Consider the following 15,726-nt stretch of genomic DNA (forward strand, 5'->3'; position numbering starts at 1 on the left):
TGACTAACCACTCTGGGATGGAGCTTATTTGAAATGGAATCATGTGTTGGAACATATACTGGGGTCCGATTAACCAACCTTTCAGAGTGGTTCTGTAAATAATGGATGTCAGTGGTTCTCTGGGTAAAATACAACATGCATCCAAAGTTTTACTGCCATAACGTTAAACCCAGTATGTGTGGTGTAGGGGTGTATTAGTGTCCACTGGTCACTTCCAGTGCACTGTTCACACTTCATCATGGTGTAGGTGAGTAGTTATTGTACAGCACTGTGGTCTTTGTGTATCAGTGTGACTCTCGTGCGCAGTAATACACAGCTGTGTCTCCAGGCTCCAGATTCTTTCCTTGGAGAGTTACTGTGTTGCTGGATGTGTCTCGAGAGACGGTAAACTTGTTTTTCAGTGAATCTTGAGCACGTATATCCCCATCATACCTAATGCGGTTGATCCATTCTAAAGCTTTTCCTGCAGGTTGTCGGATCCAATGTGTGGCATAATGACTGCTGCTGACAGTGATAGAAGCTCCAGTAATTTTACAGTTGATGGTCAGAGTCTCTGCTGGTCTGATGACCACTGAGTCTGGCTGGATCATCTCAGTAGCACAGAACACACCTGTGGAAAGAGCAGAACAAGAAAGAGTACGTTTGAAGCAGTGAATCAGACAAAGTGAAGTGCGGTTTGAGCTGAATTACTCACACGAGGCAGTGGTCAGCAGCAGCAGAGAAACTGAACACAACATGTTTGTGCTGTGTTTAGAGGATGGACACTGCTGCAGAGAGACACACTGCTCTTATGAGGAGAGTCAGTGGTGATTTGCATATCGATGCTGTGAGATGACGACCTCCTCTCTCCAAAATGGCTATTTTTCAGGAGAAAAACATGATCAACTTTCAATGTGAGTCAACGGAGAAATGTGTCAATCCAAGTACTTTTGACAAACCTATTGACCTGGTCACTGTGACACTCACATAATGTCAAGGAAAGCTGTTGTTTACAAATTACATCATACAATTAAAAACAGCAGTAATGGAGATACAAAGCTTTCTCAAACAGTGGTGATGTGAAGTTAAAAGGCTGAAAGGCTAGAACCAAAGCTGGTTTTAATGAGGGATGTTCTAGATAACAGAAACCATTTGTAATGATTTCACAGAAACATTGTTGTAGCTGTCACATATAAATGTATGATTTTTCGGATGATTCGGAGCACATTTGCATGGAGATGTTTGTTGAGTGGTGCTGAGACATTGTGTTGAAATAATGTTTTGCAGTTTTGATATTTGATTTGCATTGTTTTGAATGATAATGCCCTCTGCTGTTCAAACCAGTAACTTAACGTTGAATGGAAGATTTACTGTGGTCATGTGATCAATTGGGTTGGTGGAAGAAAATTGTGTTATAGCTACCGGCAGAAGCTACACTAGGACTGAAGCGTTGTTCCTGAAGAGATACAATTCAGTGTTAAAGGACTTTAACAACTCCTAAATTTCTGGTCAGAAGGTGCATACGGTATGTGACTGTTATTTCTTATGCCTTTGTGTGACTCATTGTTTATTGGGGTTTAAAATTTCATGGACAACTTGTTGTAATGAAAAGGCTACGTGGCTAATTGAGTAGGCATAGTTATTAAGGGGGGCGGCACGGTGGCGCAGCAGGTAGTGTCGCAGTCACACAGCTCCAGGGGCCTGGAGGTTGTGGGTTCGATTCCCGCTCCGGGTGACTGTCTGTGAGGAGTTGGTGTGTTCTCCCCGTGTCCGCGTGGGTTTCCTCCCACAGTCCAAAAACACACGTTGCAGGTGGATTGGCGACTCGAAAGTGTCCGTAGGTGTGAATGTGTGTGTGTCTGTGTTGCCCTGTGAAGGACTGCATCCCCTCCAGGGTGTACTCCCGCCTTGCGCCCAATGATTCCAGGTAGGCTCTGGACCCCCCGCGACCCTAGAATTGGATAAGCGGCTACAGATAATGGATGGATGGATGGATAGTTATTAAGGGGAATTCACTGTAAGAAAAAAAAAAAACTAGTAATGTGTTAATTATTATTATAAAGGGCTATATTTCTTTTATTTAAATTTTTCATGGTGTTTAAAGTGGAATGGAAGATTAATAAACGCTTGACAAACATCAGTAACAGCGTGATCTTGTCTGTACCAGAAGAAAAAAACTTTGGGAGCAGTTATAGTGAAAAGTGTTGCCATTCACTAGAGTACCACAAATTTCACCAGCGTGCCTCGTCACTTCACAACTCTAATACCTTATTCCATGTCGAAGATCTGCCGAATATTCTGGGCTCAGTCTGACGTCACATCACAAGTGCCATAATCTGCCTAATCCAATACATCGGAGGGGCTTTACTCACAGTAATGAGAAGATAGTGTTGTAGTGTCCATATCAGTCACAAGAAAGCAGTTTTGCAATAACCGTGAACAATTTAGTTTGTAATAAGTTCAAACACTTTTGGGACACCAGGTTAGACTTTATCTATTAAGGTGAAAATATAATATATGTTTTTTTTCTTTTTTTTTGGTTTTTCATTATTATTATTATTATTATTATTATTATTATTATGTTGTTGTTTTGAATGTTTCTGGTAGTTCAAGTAATACACCTTTGTAAGTCATTTAATTTGTGTTTAATCTCATAGATTTATTGGTGGTCATGTTGCTCACTTTTATTGTAAACATTTTCATATTGTGATTTCAAGTCAGTTTAAAAAATGGATTTTGGAACATCAGAAATCCTTGTACTAGAGCAAGTAATAATTTCTCTAGAAAACGAGAAGACACAGAGGATAAATTACAAAATGAGATTGACTCATGAAGACAAATGTTTGAAGAACGCATAGCAGAAATTGATGCAGATCTTCAAATACAGAGTGTAGGGCTCCAGGAGCCATCATTTCAAGTCGAGAAAGAGGTGAGATGATCAGAAAGAGTGAAGCACCCAACTGAAAAGATGCTTGAGTTTAAAAGGGATGAAATATCAAAGAAGGAAAGAAAGTTTATATTTACATACTTAAACTTTAAAGCAGAGGTTCAGTTCATCAGGTCTAAGCTTAAGGACGATTGCTCTAAAGCAGATATAGGTAAAATTATCATAACAGCAGAGAAATTTGAGTCAGCACTAAAGCAAGAATATGAGAGTTTACATGCCCTGACCACCCCACTTCAAGATATTAGAAGGAAAATGGATATTTGCACTTTGGTTACTTCTGAATTAATTACACTCCTGAAAAGGCGTTATGCAGAGACTGGTACCAAGGAGTTTGATGCAGCCGCTGTAAAGGAACTGCTACTCCAGTTGCTCCAAAGAGCATGCTAGGTTAATATGTTGGAAGGAACCTTCTACAGAAGTAATGAGGAAGCATATACCCAGGCTTGGGATACACTGAACAAACGCTATGGACACCCTTTTGTAGTTCAAAGAGCATTCCGGGGAAAGCTGAATAACTGGAAATTGGTCCAAGATAATCTTTTAAATTAAGAGAATTCAGTGATTTTCTCATCTCCTGTAAGAATGCAATGCCCCATGTTCAAGGGCTAAAGGTCCTAGATGACTGTGAAGAAAATCTAAAATTGTTACAGAAACTTCCAGATTGGGCAACAGCTCGATGGAACCGGTATGTCACTAAAGTACTAGATGAAGAGAAGGCATATCCAGGTTTGAGGAATTTTCAGACTTTGCAATCCAGTAGCCTCTCTTCATGCATTAAAACATGCAGAAGGAAAATTTAGCAAAGAACAAAGGCATCTTAAAGCCAACACCTTAGCAACATCAACAAAGATGTCTCAAAACCCAAAATTCACTTCAAGGGATTCAAGGATGTTAGAAGTTGACAAAATTTCTAAAACAGTCCAACACACTACTCTAGGCAATAGGCAAATAGAATGTAATTACTGTAGACAAAATCACTTTATATACAAATGTGAAAAATTTGCAACAATGCCTCTAAAGGAAAAGAAAAAAAATTGTCATAGACAACAACATGTGCTTTGGTTGCCTCAGAGTTGGCCATGTCTCCAAAAAGTGTAGGAAGAGGGCCATCTGCAATATTTGCAGGCAAAGCCACCCCTCTCTACTCCATGAAGAACATCCTCAAAGCCAGAGATACCACTAAAAGCCACTGTTTTGTGCAGTGCAAGAGTAGATGGTTATTGTACTTCAATGATTGTCCCAGTGTGGCTCTCTTGTGAAGCTAACCACAGACAAGAAATATTGGTTACGTTTTACTGGACACTCAAAGCAGTAATACCTTTACTGACCAAGATATTTGTGAAAGAATTCAAGCAGACACCAAACCTGTTAAATTGAAGTTGTAGGCCATGACTGATACAATACGGGTACAATAGTGAATTGCCAAAGAGCAGCTGGACTAAGAGTGAGGGGTTACACTCTGCAAGAGTACATCGATCTACCACCAGCATAAACTTGAGAATATATTCCACTGGAACAAAACAGCATACCCACTTGTGAAACAGCAAAGAAATGGACCCACCTTCTCAGCTTAACTGAGGAGATGCCAGATCTCTTGGACTGTCCTGTTGGCCTCCTAATCGGCTATGACTGTGCAAGTGCTTTGAAACCAAAAAAAAACAAGTGATATCAGGAGGGGTATGTTGATCCATATGCAGCACAAACAGATTTAGGCTGGAGTATAGTGGGATCCAAAATACCACATACAAACTCAGGAGATGTGACAGGGTACTGCCATCGCACTTCCGTAAGGGAATTTCCATCTATCTCACCTGCCTCTGTGATAAGGGCCTTGGAAAGGGATTTCCTAGACACAAACCACAGAGAAAAGAAAATATCTCAAGAAGATATTCAGTTTCTACAATTCTTGAATGGGAGGATTCAAACCAACATGGAAGGACATCTGGAAATGCCTTTGTCCTTCAAAGAGCGTCCTCAGCTTCCTAACAATAAGTAACTCGCTACAGTTAGATTAAGGCATTTAAAGGGAAAATTGTCAAAAATTCCAAAGTACAAAGAGGATTATGTGAGCTTCTTGAATAATGTCTTTGAGGATGGTGATGCAGAGGAAGCAGATGCCACAACTAAGAAAGTCAGTACATGGTATATTCCACACCATGGGGTGTACAATGTCAGGAAGCCAGAAAAATTAGAGTTGCATTTGATTGTTCTGCCAAATTTGAAGGCACCTCTTTAAATGACCACCTACTCACAGGACCTGATTTAACTAATGCTCTAATTGGTGTACTATGTAGATTTAGTGAAAATCAAATTGCCATTATTTGTGATGTAAAGAAAATGTTCCACCGCTTTCATGTCAATCCAGAAGATCGTGATTTCTTGCGGTTCTTGTGGTGGGAAAATGGGAACACAGAAACAGGACCCAAGGAATATCGCATGCGAGATCATATTTTTGAAGTAGCATCATCTCCAGGATGTGTTAATTATGGCATGTAATATCTGGTGAGTAATTATGAACAGGACTATCCCTTGGTGGCAAGTTTCATCCGGAGATATTTCTACATGGATGATGGACTCATCAGTGTTGATTCAGTTGAAAAGGCTAAGCAACTTGTTAATGAAGCACAAAAACTATTTGCTAAGGGAAAACTGCGCCTGCACAAGTATACGTCTAATAATAGAGAGGTCTTAAATACCATTCCAGAGAGCGAATGCATCAACATAATGAAGGATGTACACTTAAACTACAGTGAGCTTCCATCACAGAATGTATTGAGAGTAAAGTGTAATGTGGAGACAGATATTTTCTCATTCAGTGTCATCCATAATTAAAGGGCTGCCACATGATGAGGAATCCTATCCATGGTTGTGAGTGTTTACGACCCATTAGGATTTCTTTCGCCCTAAATCTTGACTGGTAAAATAGTGTATCAAGAGGTGTGCAAACGGGGTGTTGGATGGGATGATCCCCTCCCACCAGAACTAAAGCGAAAGTGGGAAGCATGGCTTCATGACTTGGATAATTTTAGTAAACTTCAAATACCTAGATGCTTTATTCCATCAAACCTTGGCACAATCCATAAAATTGAGCTGCATCATTTTTCTGATGCCAGTAGTAACGGTTATGGGCAATGTTCATATATCAGAATTGTAGCTGAGGAACAGGTGCATTGTGCCCAGGTTATGGGTAAGGCCAGAGTGGCACCATCTAATGTCATTACCATACCACGCCTTGAGCTCACTGCAGCCACAGTTTCTGCCGCTGTAAGTAAACTACTTAGGGAAGAGCTTGAAGTAACTATAAATCAGGAGTTTTTCTGGACAGATTCGCAAGTGGTGCTTGGGTAAATCAAGAATGAGGCAAGGCGCTTTCACGTTTTTGTTGCTAATCGCATCCAGAGAATATGAGACACTACAGATCCAAAGCAATGGTTCTATGTTGAGACAGGTCAAAACCCAGCTGACCATGCTTCTAGGGGTCTAAAGGTGGCAGACCTGATTGAATCAAATTGGCTCATAGGTCCCAAGTTCTTATGGAAGTGAGAAATCATTACAGACCAGAGATAACCAGCAGTGCTTCCAGGTGACCCAGAAGTAAGAGTCCTGAGTACAAATGCCTCTGAAAGGGAGAGCTTCCTTGAAAGGTTGTCAAGATTGTCAAATTGGAACACAGCCCTCACTGTTATTGCTCGGATTTGAAGATTGGCGAATAGAGAAGTGACAGGACCCATTAGTGTGCAGGAAAGAAAATTGCCCCCCCCCTTGCCCTCATCAAGGCTGCACAAAGAGAAGCCTTTGAAGAGGAGTTAAAATGGTTTAGTCAGAAATCTATCAAATTTCCAAAGAAAAAAAACTTTGGGAGCAGTTATAATTGTAAAGTTCTAATGTGGTATAATCAGCACTGATACTAACAAACCTGTGTCTGCTGAAGGACAACATCCTTGCATCTCCAAAACGGTGATTGTACAGGAGAAAGAAGGAAGTTCTGTGTGATTTAATGGAAAGAAATTTTATCGCAGGGAATTTCAGGCATTTCATTCATAGACCACTAAAGTGGTGCTTCATTCTGTAGTAGATTCATGCCGTTATTAGGACTTCCTTTCCTCCAATGTCATTTCAGTTCACATAAGTGTTATCTCACTTGTAGCATGGACAGAGTGATGTTCACTCTTTCACTTCATAATTCAGAACAGTGACATCACAAAGACATAAGATATTGAACCAGTTTTAACAACAAGGTGTGATAGTGGTGTTTCTAAAAATCGATTCTTTTTTCATCCAGAAATCAAGCTTAGAGCCACAGTTCTGATTATGGGAACTTTGTTAATGTCTCACACCTGAATATCACTATGGAGTAATCAGCACTATGTTCCTGAACTGTATGTATTTACTCAAAAATGTTTAAAATGCCGCATGATTAATGAGGACATTCTGGTTCATGAGGGAGCTGTAAATCATGTGTATGAGGTGTGTGTGGAGGTCTGGAGTCTGTAACTGAGGTATGTTTTTGTACAGTGCTGTAATGTTTTGTATCAGTGTGGTTTTTGTGCGCAGTAATAAACCGCTGTGTCTTCAGTCTTCAGTTGGTTCATCTGCAGATACACCTGCATCTTACTGTTGTCTCTGGAGATGGTGAATCTTCCCTTTACTCCAGACTCAGAGTAATATATGAGGGTACCACTTGGAGCAGAAATAAATGAGATCCATTCTAAGCCTTTTCCAGGAGCCTCTCTAATCCAGGATATAACTGCATCACCAACATCAATCCCAGAGATAGTGCAGGTGAGTGTATGAGAGTTTCCAGGTTTAATGACCGCTGGCTCAGACTCGGTCAGTGTCTGACATCCACAACCTGTCAAAATACACTCAGGTGATTTTACTCTTCATTCTCCCTGCTCAAAGGCATCATGTGACTGGGCGAGTCTTAAACAATGGGTGGATTTTGCAATGCTTTTATTAAACTTAACCCAACCCTAAACTGAAAACTACATTTACATTTAGAGCATTTAGCAGATGATCTTATCCAGAGCGACTCACAAAAGTGCTCAGTGTTCAAGACAGAATGTGTAGCTAGTACACACTAGTGATCACAGTAACCCTAGACAGAAGTTTCATTAACAGAGTGTGAACTGAACACTTCAGCTGCAGAAAAAGCTGAAACAGGTTTATTGGTCCTTGTTGGTGAATGTGTTTTACAGCATCCCATCATTTATTCTTGTGGTTTTTATTGTTCTATCTGAACTGAATGATTTTTGTGAAGGGAATTTTTAAATGTGTGTGTTTCTTTCATAAACATGTGCTCATTGAATCACTAGTATTTAGTAGTAATCATTAGTATTTAGTAGTAATTAGTAGTAATCACTGCTGATTAGTAAAGGTATTTGTTTTATATAAAGATGAGCTGTTTTATGAAATTGAATTGAAGCTCACTCCAGGCAAGAAAAACAAAAACAGATGGGACCAAAGAAGGGAGGGGGGGCTGATACTGACCAAACCTCTCCGTGTGTCTCTCTTAAGGTGGCCGATCCCGATCTCGATGCCTATCCACACAGAGCACCGCAGCCAGCGCCGCAGCCAGTGCAACAGCAGCAAGAGCATCCTGTAGCCACAGAAAATACTCAACAGGAAAACCCACCCCCGTATCAATCCCAACAACAAGAACATATATATCCCCTTGAAAAGCTAAACTGACTAGCCCTTGAAGAAAGCAGACCTTCACCCGAACCCCCAAGCCTCAGCCCCAATAACCAAGTTCACACTCTGGACCACACCCCCATCTCTCAGTGCACCAGATCTCGGGACAGACAGGAGAGGAGATAAAACCTGCCTTTTATGAAGGACCAGCCGTGTCATCACAAAAGTATCAGTGGTATGAGAACATCATTCAGCTCCCGATGGTCACAGTATCTGGACCAGAGTACCCTATACTGGTCCATAGATGCTGGACAGAGGACTGAAGTGGCCAAGTCCCTGCCCAATCACAGAGAGGTGAGGGGACAACGGTTCTCAGAACAGATACTCAGCTTCTGTCAGTCCTTTAAGCCAACCACTCATGAACTGAGATGAATCCTGATGAGGAAAATGGGGACTGACTTCTCCTGAATAGATAGAAACTGGCCAGAAGATGACCGTGGGCAGGAAGCAGTTCAGTGGGGACCCCCAGAGGCAGTGAACCCACCCCTTCCAGACCCAAACCAGCAGTATTGGGAGGCCATCTGGCAGCTTCAAGACAGGATTACTCAAGTATTCCCTCTTCAAGTCAATTCTTCAAAGATTTCAGACTGTGAACAGAAGGAAGAAGAGACAGATGCTGAGTATTGCTGAGGTTGACACAGGTCCATTGAGACCATGGCGGAATAGCAGAACCTGCTCAACAGGCTGATGGACCTAACAATGTGTCGGCCTGGGAATCTCATCTCAGAAATTCCTTCCTGTTAGGAATGAAACCAAGCATCGCAGAAGGAGTGAATAAGCATTGTGTGGAGTATGAGGAACAAGCTTTGTCAACATTAGAAGATCACGCTCGACAACGGAAAGAGACACCTGACAGGGAGGTAACTAATCATTGTTATTCTTTATATTCTAAACAGTTGAGCTCCACCCCTTTTGGGCTCCCGCTAATAACAATGAACGTACATGGCAAGTCATTAAAGTTTTTGGTAGACTCAGGAGCTGCATGTTCTGTGATTCAGACTAAACAATTTGAACTACCCCTGTCAGGGAAAACTGTAAATACCCTCGGGGCAGGGGGGCATGTTACTGATGTTGTCACAAAGCAGCTTCCAGAATTCCAGTAAGACAAAGATTTTACATGAAATGTAAAAATCCCCAGGTGAGCAAGCCAGGGGCAACAGTGGCAAGGAAAAACTCCCTCAGCTGAGGAAGAAACCTTGGGAGGAACCAAGGTTCACAAGGGGTGACCCATCCTCCTCTGGTCAATCTACTGGTGATGATAGTTAGTAGTCCATGAGAACTTCAGTGTAGGGACAGCTTCAAGGCACTTGGTGGTTGCTGGAGCGTGGGCAGCTGGTCTGAAGCGTGGAGGAGGGTCTCGACAGTCATCCATCAGTGTCCAGACAGACAGGTGGGCAGTTGTTTACTCGGAAAGATGTAAAGGGATGGAATTAGTTTTGAACTGTTTTGTGTTTGTAAAGTAGAAAATATGAAAATTTCCAGAGTGTGGCTAATGACTCCGGCAGATCTGACTATGACAGCTTTAACTAAAAGGAGAGAACCAGAAGGACACACAGACACGGGAGCATCCTGAAACACTGGCATCCCTCCGCTCCACCGTCAACAAACGTGAGTGATCGCGAGAAGCGGCGGGACGACAGCACCAGCGTCTCAGTTTACTATAATTCCCTGTGTCCATGGACCCCCCGGATCTGCCGCCTTTATCTATGGGGGAGCATTAGCTACCAAAAGATAAACTAAACAGATGAGTTTTTAGCCTAGATTTGAAGATTGCGACTGTGTCTGAGTCCCGAACATTTTCTGGAAGATCATTCCAGAGTCTGGGGGCTTTATAAGAAAAGGCTCTTCCCCCAGCTGAGGCCTTCTGAATTCTGGGAACAATTAAAAATTCAGTATTCTGTGATCTGAGTGAACGTGGAGGCTTATAATAGGAAATTGTATCTTGAAGATATTCAGGAGCAAGCCCATGTAGAGCTTTATATGTTAATAACAAAATTTTGTAGTCAATGCGGAATTTAACAGGCAGCCAATGAAGTGATGATAAAACTGGGCTGATATGTTCAAATTTTCTAGTTTTAGTGAGGACCCTGGCTGCAGCATTTTGAACTAGTTGAAGTTTTCTTAAATTGCTGCTGGTGCATCCTGACAGTAGTGTGTTACAGTAGTCAAGCCTTGAAGTAATAAAGGCATGTACTAATGTTTCTGCGTCCTGCAGGGATAAAGCATTTCTAATCTTAGCGATGTTGCGAAGTTGTAAAAAAGCTGTCCTAGTGATACTGCCTATGTGTTGATCAAATGATAAATCTGGGTCAATTATGACACCAAGATTTTTTGCTGCTGAACCAGGTTTAACTGGAAAGTCAGCGAGATTTAAAAATAAATCTGATAATTTATTTCTTGCCACCTTTGGACCTAAAAGCAGGACCTCTGTTTTGTTGCTGTTTAGAAGGAGGAAGTTACGCAACATCCAGCCTTTCACGTCTTTTACACAGTACTCTATTTTATTTAATCTCTGTTTGTCATCAGGCTTGGCTGAAATATACAATTGCGTGTCATTTGCGTAACAGTGAAAGTTAATGTCATAATTTCTTATAACTGTGCCTAGCGGTAACATGTATAATGTAAATAATAATGGTCCTAATATAGAGCCTTGTGGAATTCCAAATCTTACTTTAGAATAATTTGAATTTAAATTGTTTACTTTTACAAATTTATAACGTTCATTTAAGTAAGATTTGAACCATAATAGGGCTGTCCCTGTAATTCCAACCATGTTTTCTAACCTTTCTAGGAGAATATTGTGGTCTATTGTATCGAAAGCTGCGCTGAGGTCAAGAAGCAGCAACAGGGATACATGGCCTTGATCAGAGGCAAGAAGAAGATCATTTGTTATCTTGACCAGAACTGTCTCTGTACTATGATGTGGCCTGAATCCAGCTTGGAATTTTTCATATATATTATTCTTATGTAGATATGAACTAAGTTGTTGGGCCATGGCTTTTTCTAAGATCTTGGATAGAAATGACAGATTAGAAATAGGCCTGTAATTAGACAGTGTACTAGCATCAAGATTTGGTTTCTTGATCAAAGGTTTAATAACTGCCAGTTTTAAGCTTTGGGTACTTGGCCCAGGCTAAGGGATGAGTTTACTATAGTTAAAAGAGGATTGATAATAGCTGGTAGTACTTTTTTGAGTAATTTTGTGGGAATTGCATCGTGTGCAAGTTGTACAGTTTGCGGAGGTGATAATCTTGTCTAGTTCTAACTGTGGGAGTGGGTAAAAGGATTCAAGTCATTTTTTTACAATTACATTATGTTTTATATCATTCACATCGGGTGGCAGCCAGGTCGGATTTAATACTGTGGCTTGAGTTTTTTGTCTAATATTCTCAATTTTATTATTAAAAAAGTCCATAAAATCTTTACTGGTGAGAGTTGCTGGAATGAGTTGTTCAGAACCTGCTTGATTTTTTGTTATTCTGGAAAACACACTAAACAGTACTCTAGGATTATTTTTATTATTGGAGATCAGCGAGGCCAGATATGCTGAGCGAGCTTTAGTGAGGGCATTTCTATACTCTATAAGGCTGTCCTTCCAGGCAGAGTGGAACTCTTCCAGCTTGGTTGATCGCCATTTCCGCTCTAGTTTCCATGATGTTTGTTTTAAGGTACGGATTTTATCATTATACCGTGGGGCGAGCTTTTTCTGTCTTATAGTTTTTCTTTTAAGTGGTGCCACATTTTCTAAAGTAGATCGACAGGTATTTTCAAAGTAGTCAGTTAGTACATCTAGCTTCATTGGGCCTGATGGAGTGGGAACTGGTGTTGATATTTCTGGGAGGTTTTCTATAAATTGTAGGGCTGTAGATGGTTTTATTATACGCTTTGTAAAATAGCGAGGGGACTTACATATATTATGGCTAAGACGTATCTCATATGAAATTAGGTAATGGTCTGAGATTGCTGAGGACTGAGGTAAGATATTAATTTTGTCTATGTTAAGACCTAGTGCCAAACTAAGTCTAAAATATGACTGTAGTAGTTTGTAGGCCCTGTTACATTTTGAATAATACCAATAGAGTCTAAGATTGAGGTAAATGCCTTTTTTAGTGGGTCACTTTCCTTCTCAAAATGTATATTGAAATCTCCTACAATTATAACTTTGTGATAGCACACAGCTAGGTTTGCAGCAAAGTCACTGAATTCTTTTAGAAATTCTGAAATAATTAGAATAATTAGAAATGTCTAATGTCTGATGTATGCCCTATAAACTTACAAGCACAAGATCTAATGTGCAAATTAGGATGTGTATTGACTAGCACCCCAGAAGGAGTTAGAATGGAGATGAGTGAGCTTCAATTAGTACAATATAATGCCCACACCCCCTTGTATGCTTATCAATGGCACCTGATAAAGGGAACCTGGGACCCAGCTGGACACCTGCTTTGGCAGGCCCAGGCTGTGACCGAGTTTCCAGATTACATGTGTTCTGACCAGCTTCACTGTACTTCGTATGTGCATGAAGGGCCTAACCAGGAATATGAAAAATAGTTCTGGGAACGAGACCCAGAGAGAGGAGTGGGTAGCTGCCAGTGTCTCGCTAAATTCTAAACAAAACACATTTTTTTAATGTGGATGAGTCAGTACCCCACATTTAATTGGGAACGGCGTCCACCTCAGCTCAATGGAAGGAGGTGGGGCCATGAATGTTCAGAGTCACCCAGAGTTCCCAATGGGAACCTGGGACCACACCGCGGGTTGAATACTGTGCCCATTACCGAGCAGTGCAGCTGGTATCAGAACACCAATGGGTCTTTCAGATACCTCAGCTGCAATACCCCTTTGAGGAGTGGCTAGCTGGGATCCCTGAAACACTGTGGGATAAAACTAAGGATGATGTGGGGTTAATTAAAGGGTGTGCACTTGTAACAATCACTCCAAAGAGATCTTATAGGCCTAAAGAAAACCAATACCCTCTAAAACCTAAAGCCATAGAGGGTATAAAAACGGTTTTTCAGTCTCTATTGAAAGCAGGGGTAATTATTCCATGTCCGGACTCCCCAGTTAGAACACCTTTATTCCCTGTAAAAAAGCCTGGCCGGGATGAGTGGAGGTTTGTTCAGGATTTACAGGTAGTAAATGCAGCAGTGCAGGCTAGAGCCCCAGAAGTACCAAACCCTCACACTATTTTGGCCCAAATTCCACCCAATACAACTCATTATTCAGTGGTTGACCTAGCCAATGCCTTCTTTTAGCGTACCAGTGCACCCGGAAAGTCAATTCTGTTTGCGTTTTCATCTGAAGGTAAAACGTACACATTCACACGTCTCCCACCATCTATAATGCTGCCCTAAGGGACAGCCTTGAGTCACTAACCATGCCTGAGGGTGTGGCTTTAATCCAGTATGTAGATGATCTATTGATAGCAGCGCTGTCCGCAGGGCTGTGTAAACAAGCTACACTTTCCCTACTGAAACATCTAGCTAAGGAAGGTCACAAAGCCAGCCGAAATAAACTGCAGTTTTGTAAAACAGAAGTGACCTTTCTCTGTCACATTCTGAAGGGGGACACACATACATTGGCTGTAGACAGGACGTCAGCAATTGCAAAAATTCCTAAGCCATTATCCAAAAAACAACTGTTGTCTTTTCTAGGTACGTGTCCCTATTGCAGGTCATTCGTTCCCTCGTATGCAGAGCTGGAAGCTCCCCTGAGAGACATAATCCCAACCAAGCAAAGTTCCATTACACATTTAGAGTGGACTCCTGAAGCCGAGAAAAATTTTGCTGAATTTTGCTGAAAAATATGCAACTGGTCTCAGTCTGTCTCCATGCTTCTGATGTAACACAGAGGTCATGCAACCTCCTTTTTCATCTACAGTTTGGACAAAAGGCTTTTCAGGATTAGGAACCCCGAGTGCAGGCACCTGTTATAAGGGCCTGTTTAATGGTCCCACATGCCGTACCTAACATACTCCAGGACCAAAAAGTATCACATTTGTTGACCCAACGGTGGTTGAGATATCACACCACTTTGCTCCTTCCCATTGAGGGAGAGAGAGAACCACATGATTGTCTAGCAATCATCACTGATGAGCCCCACCTTAACCCAGATGTTGTCTACTATGTGGATGGATCAGCATCAAAAGATGAAACAGGTATTAACAGAATAAGATATGCAGTTGTGTCAGATCATGAAGCTGTACAAACCACATCACTTACAAGCTCCTATTCTGCGCAGGTGGCAGAGCTGGTAGGGTGCATTTGGAAACAAAGAAAATTTTTGACAAGTTCAGGTAAACACATAAAACATCATGAACTGATTGCCTCTTCGCTCGATGCAATGCTTTTACCAAAACACTTAGCCATCTGTAAATATGACGCACACAACAGAAAACAGGATATGGTAAGTAAGGGCAATGAGAGAGCTGATAAATCTGCTAAAGCAGCGGCAAAAAAGACAGTTCAGCAGCTCCCACAATCCATAGAGTCGTCAGAGCCTACAGCTACTCTAACAGAAATTCAATCAACTGCTACACCATGTGAAAAAGCAGAGTGGGTCAAAGATAGCTGGGTTCTCAAAGATGGGGTATGGATACATACACCCACTAACAAACCCTGTTTACCAGAAACTTATATGAAAGGCCTCATAAAGATTGTCCATGTGCGTAGCCACATGAGCAAAGGGGGAATAGTGGACAGTACACAGTGGTACTGGTATGGGAAAAGACTCTCAATACTCACTCAAAATTTTTGTACCTCCTGCCTGGTATGTGCACAAAATACCAGCAAAGGGGGAACCACTAAAACACCTCCACTAGCTGGACACCCCCCAGCAACAGAACCATTTCAACATTGGCAGATAGATTTTGTAGAATTAACTCCAGCAGAGGGAAAATGGTTTTTACTGGTGTGTGTTTGCATGTTTTCTAAATGGACAGAGGCATTTGCAACGAGTAAACAGGATGCGCAAGCGGTAACCAAAGCTCTTCTCACAGAAATTATTCCCAGGTGGGGCATTCCGACACGTATCTCAAGTGATAACTGCACCCCTTTTCTGCAGCATGCATTAAAACAGCTTAGATCTGCACTAGGAATAGAAATGAG

At 41.4% G+C, this 15,726-nt stretch overlaps 1 gene segment (V, D, J or C); it reads right to left on the reverse strand.

Annotated features, from left to right (window-relative positions):
* Positions 1–284: 284 nt before the first annotated feature.
* LOC136665218 (immunoglobulin heavy variable 2-70D-like) lies at positions 285–737 on the reverse strand. The segment is given in 2 exon segments: positions 285–610; positions 695–737. Coding segments are annotated over 2 exon segments (369 nt in total).
* Positions 738–15,726: the final 14,989 nt, after the last annotated feature.

The sequence above is a fragment of the Hoplias malabaricus genome, chromosome 13, assembly GCF_029633855.1.
Source record: "Hoplias malabaricus isolate fHopMal1 chromosome 13, fHopMal1.hap1, whole genome shotgun sequence".
NCBI classification, from domain to species: domain Eukaryota; kingdom Metazoa; phylum Chordata; class Actinopteri; order Characiformes; family Erythrinidae; genus Hoplias; species Hoplias malabaricus.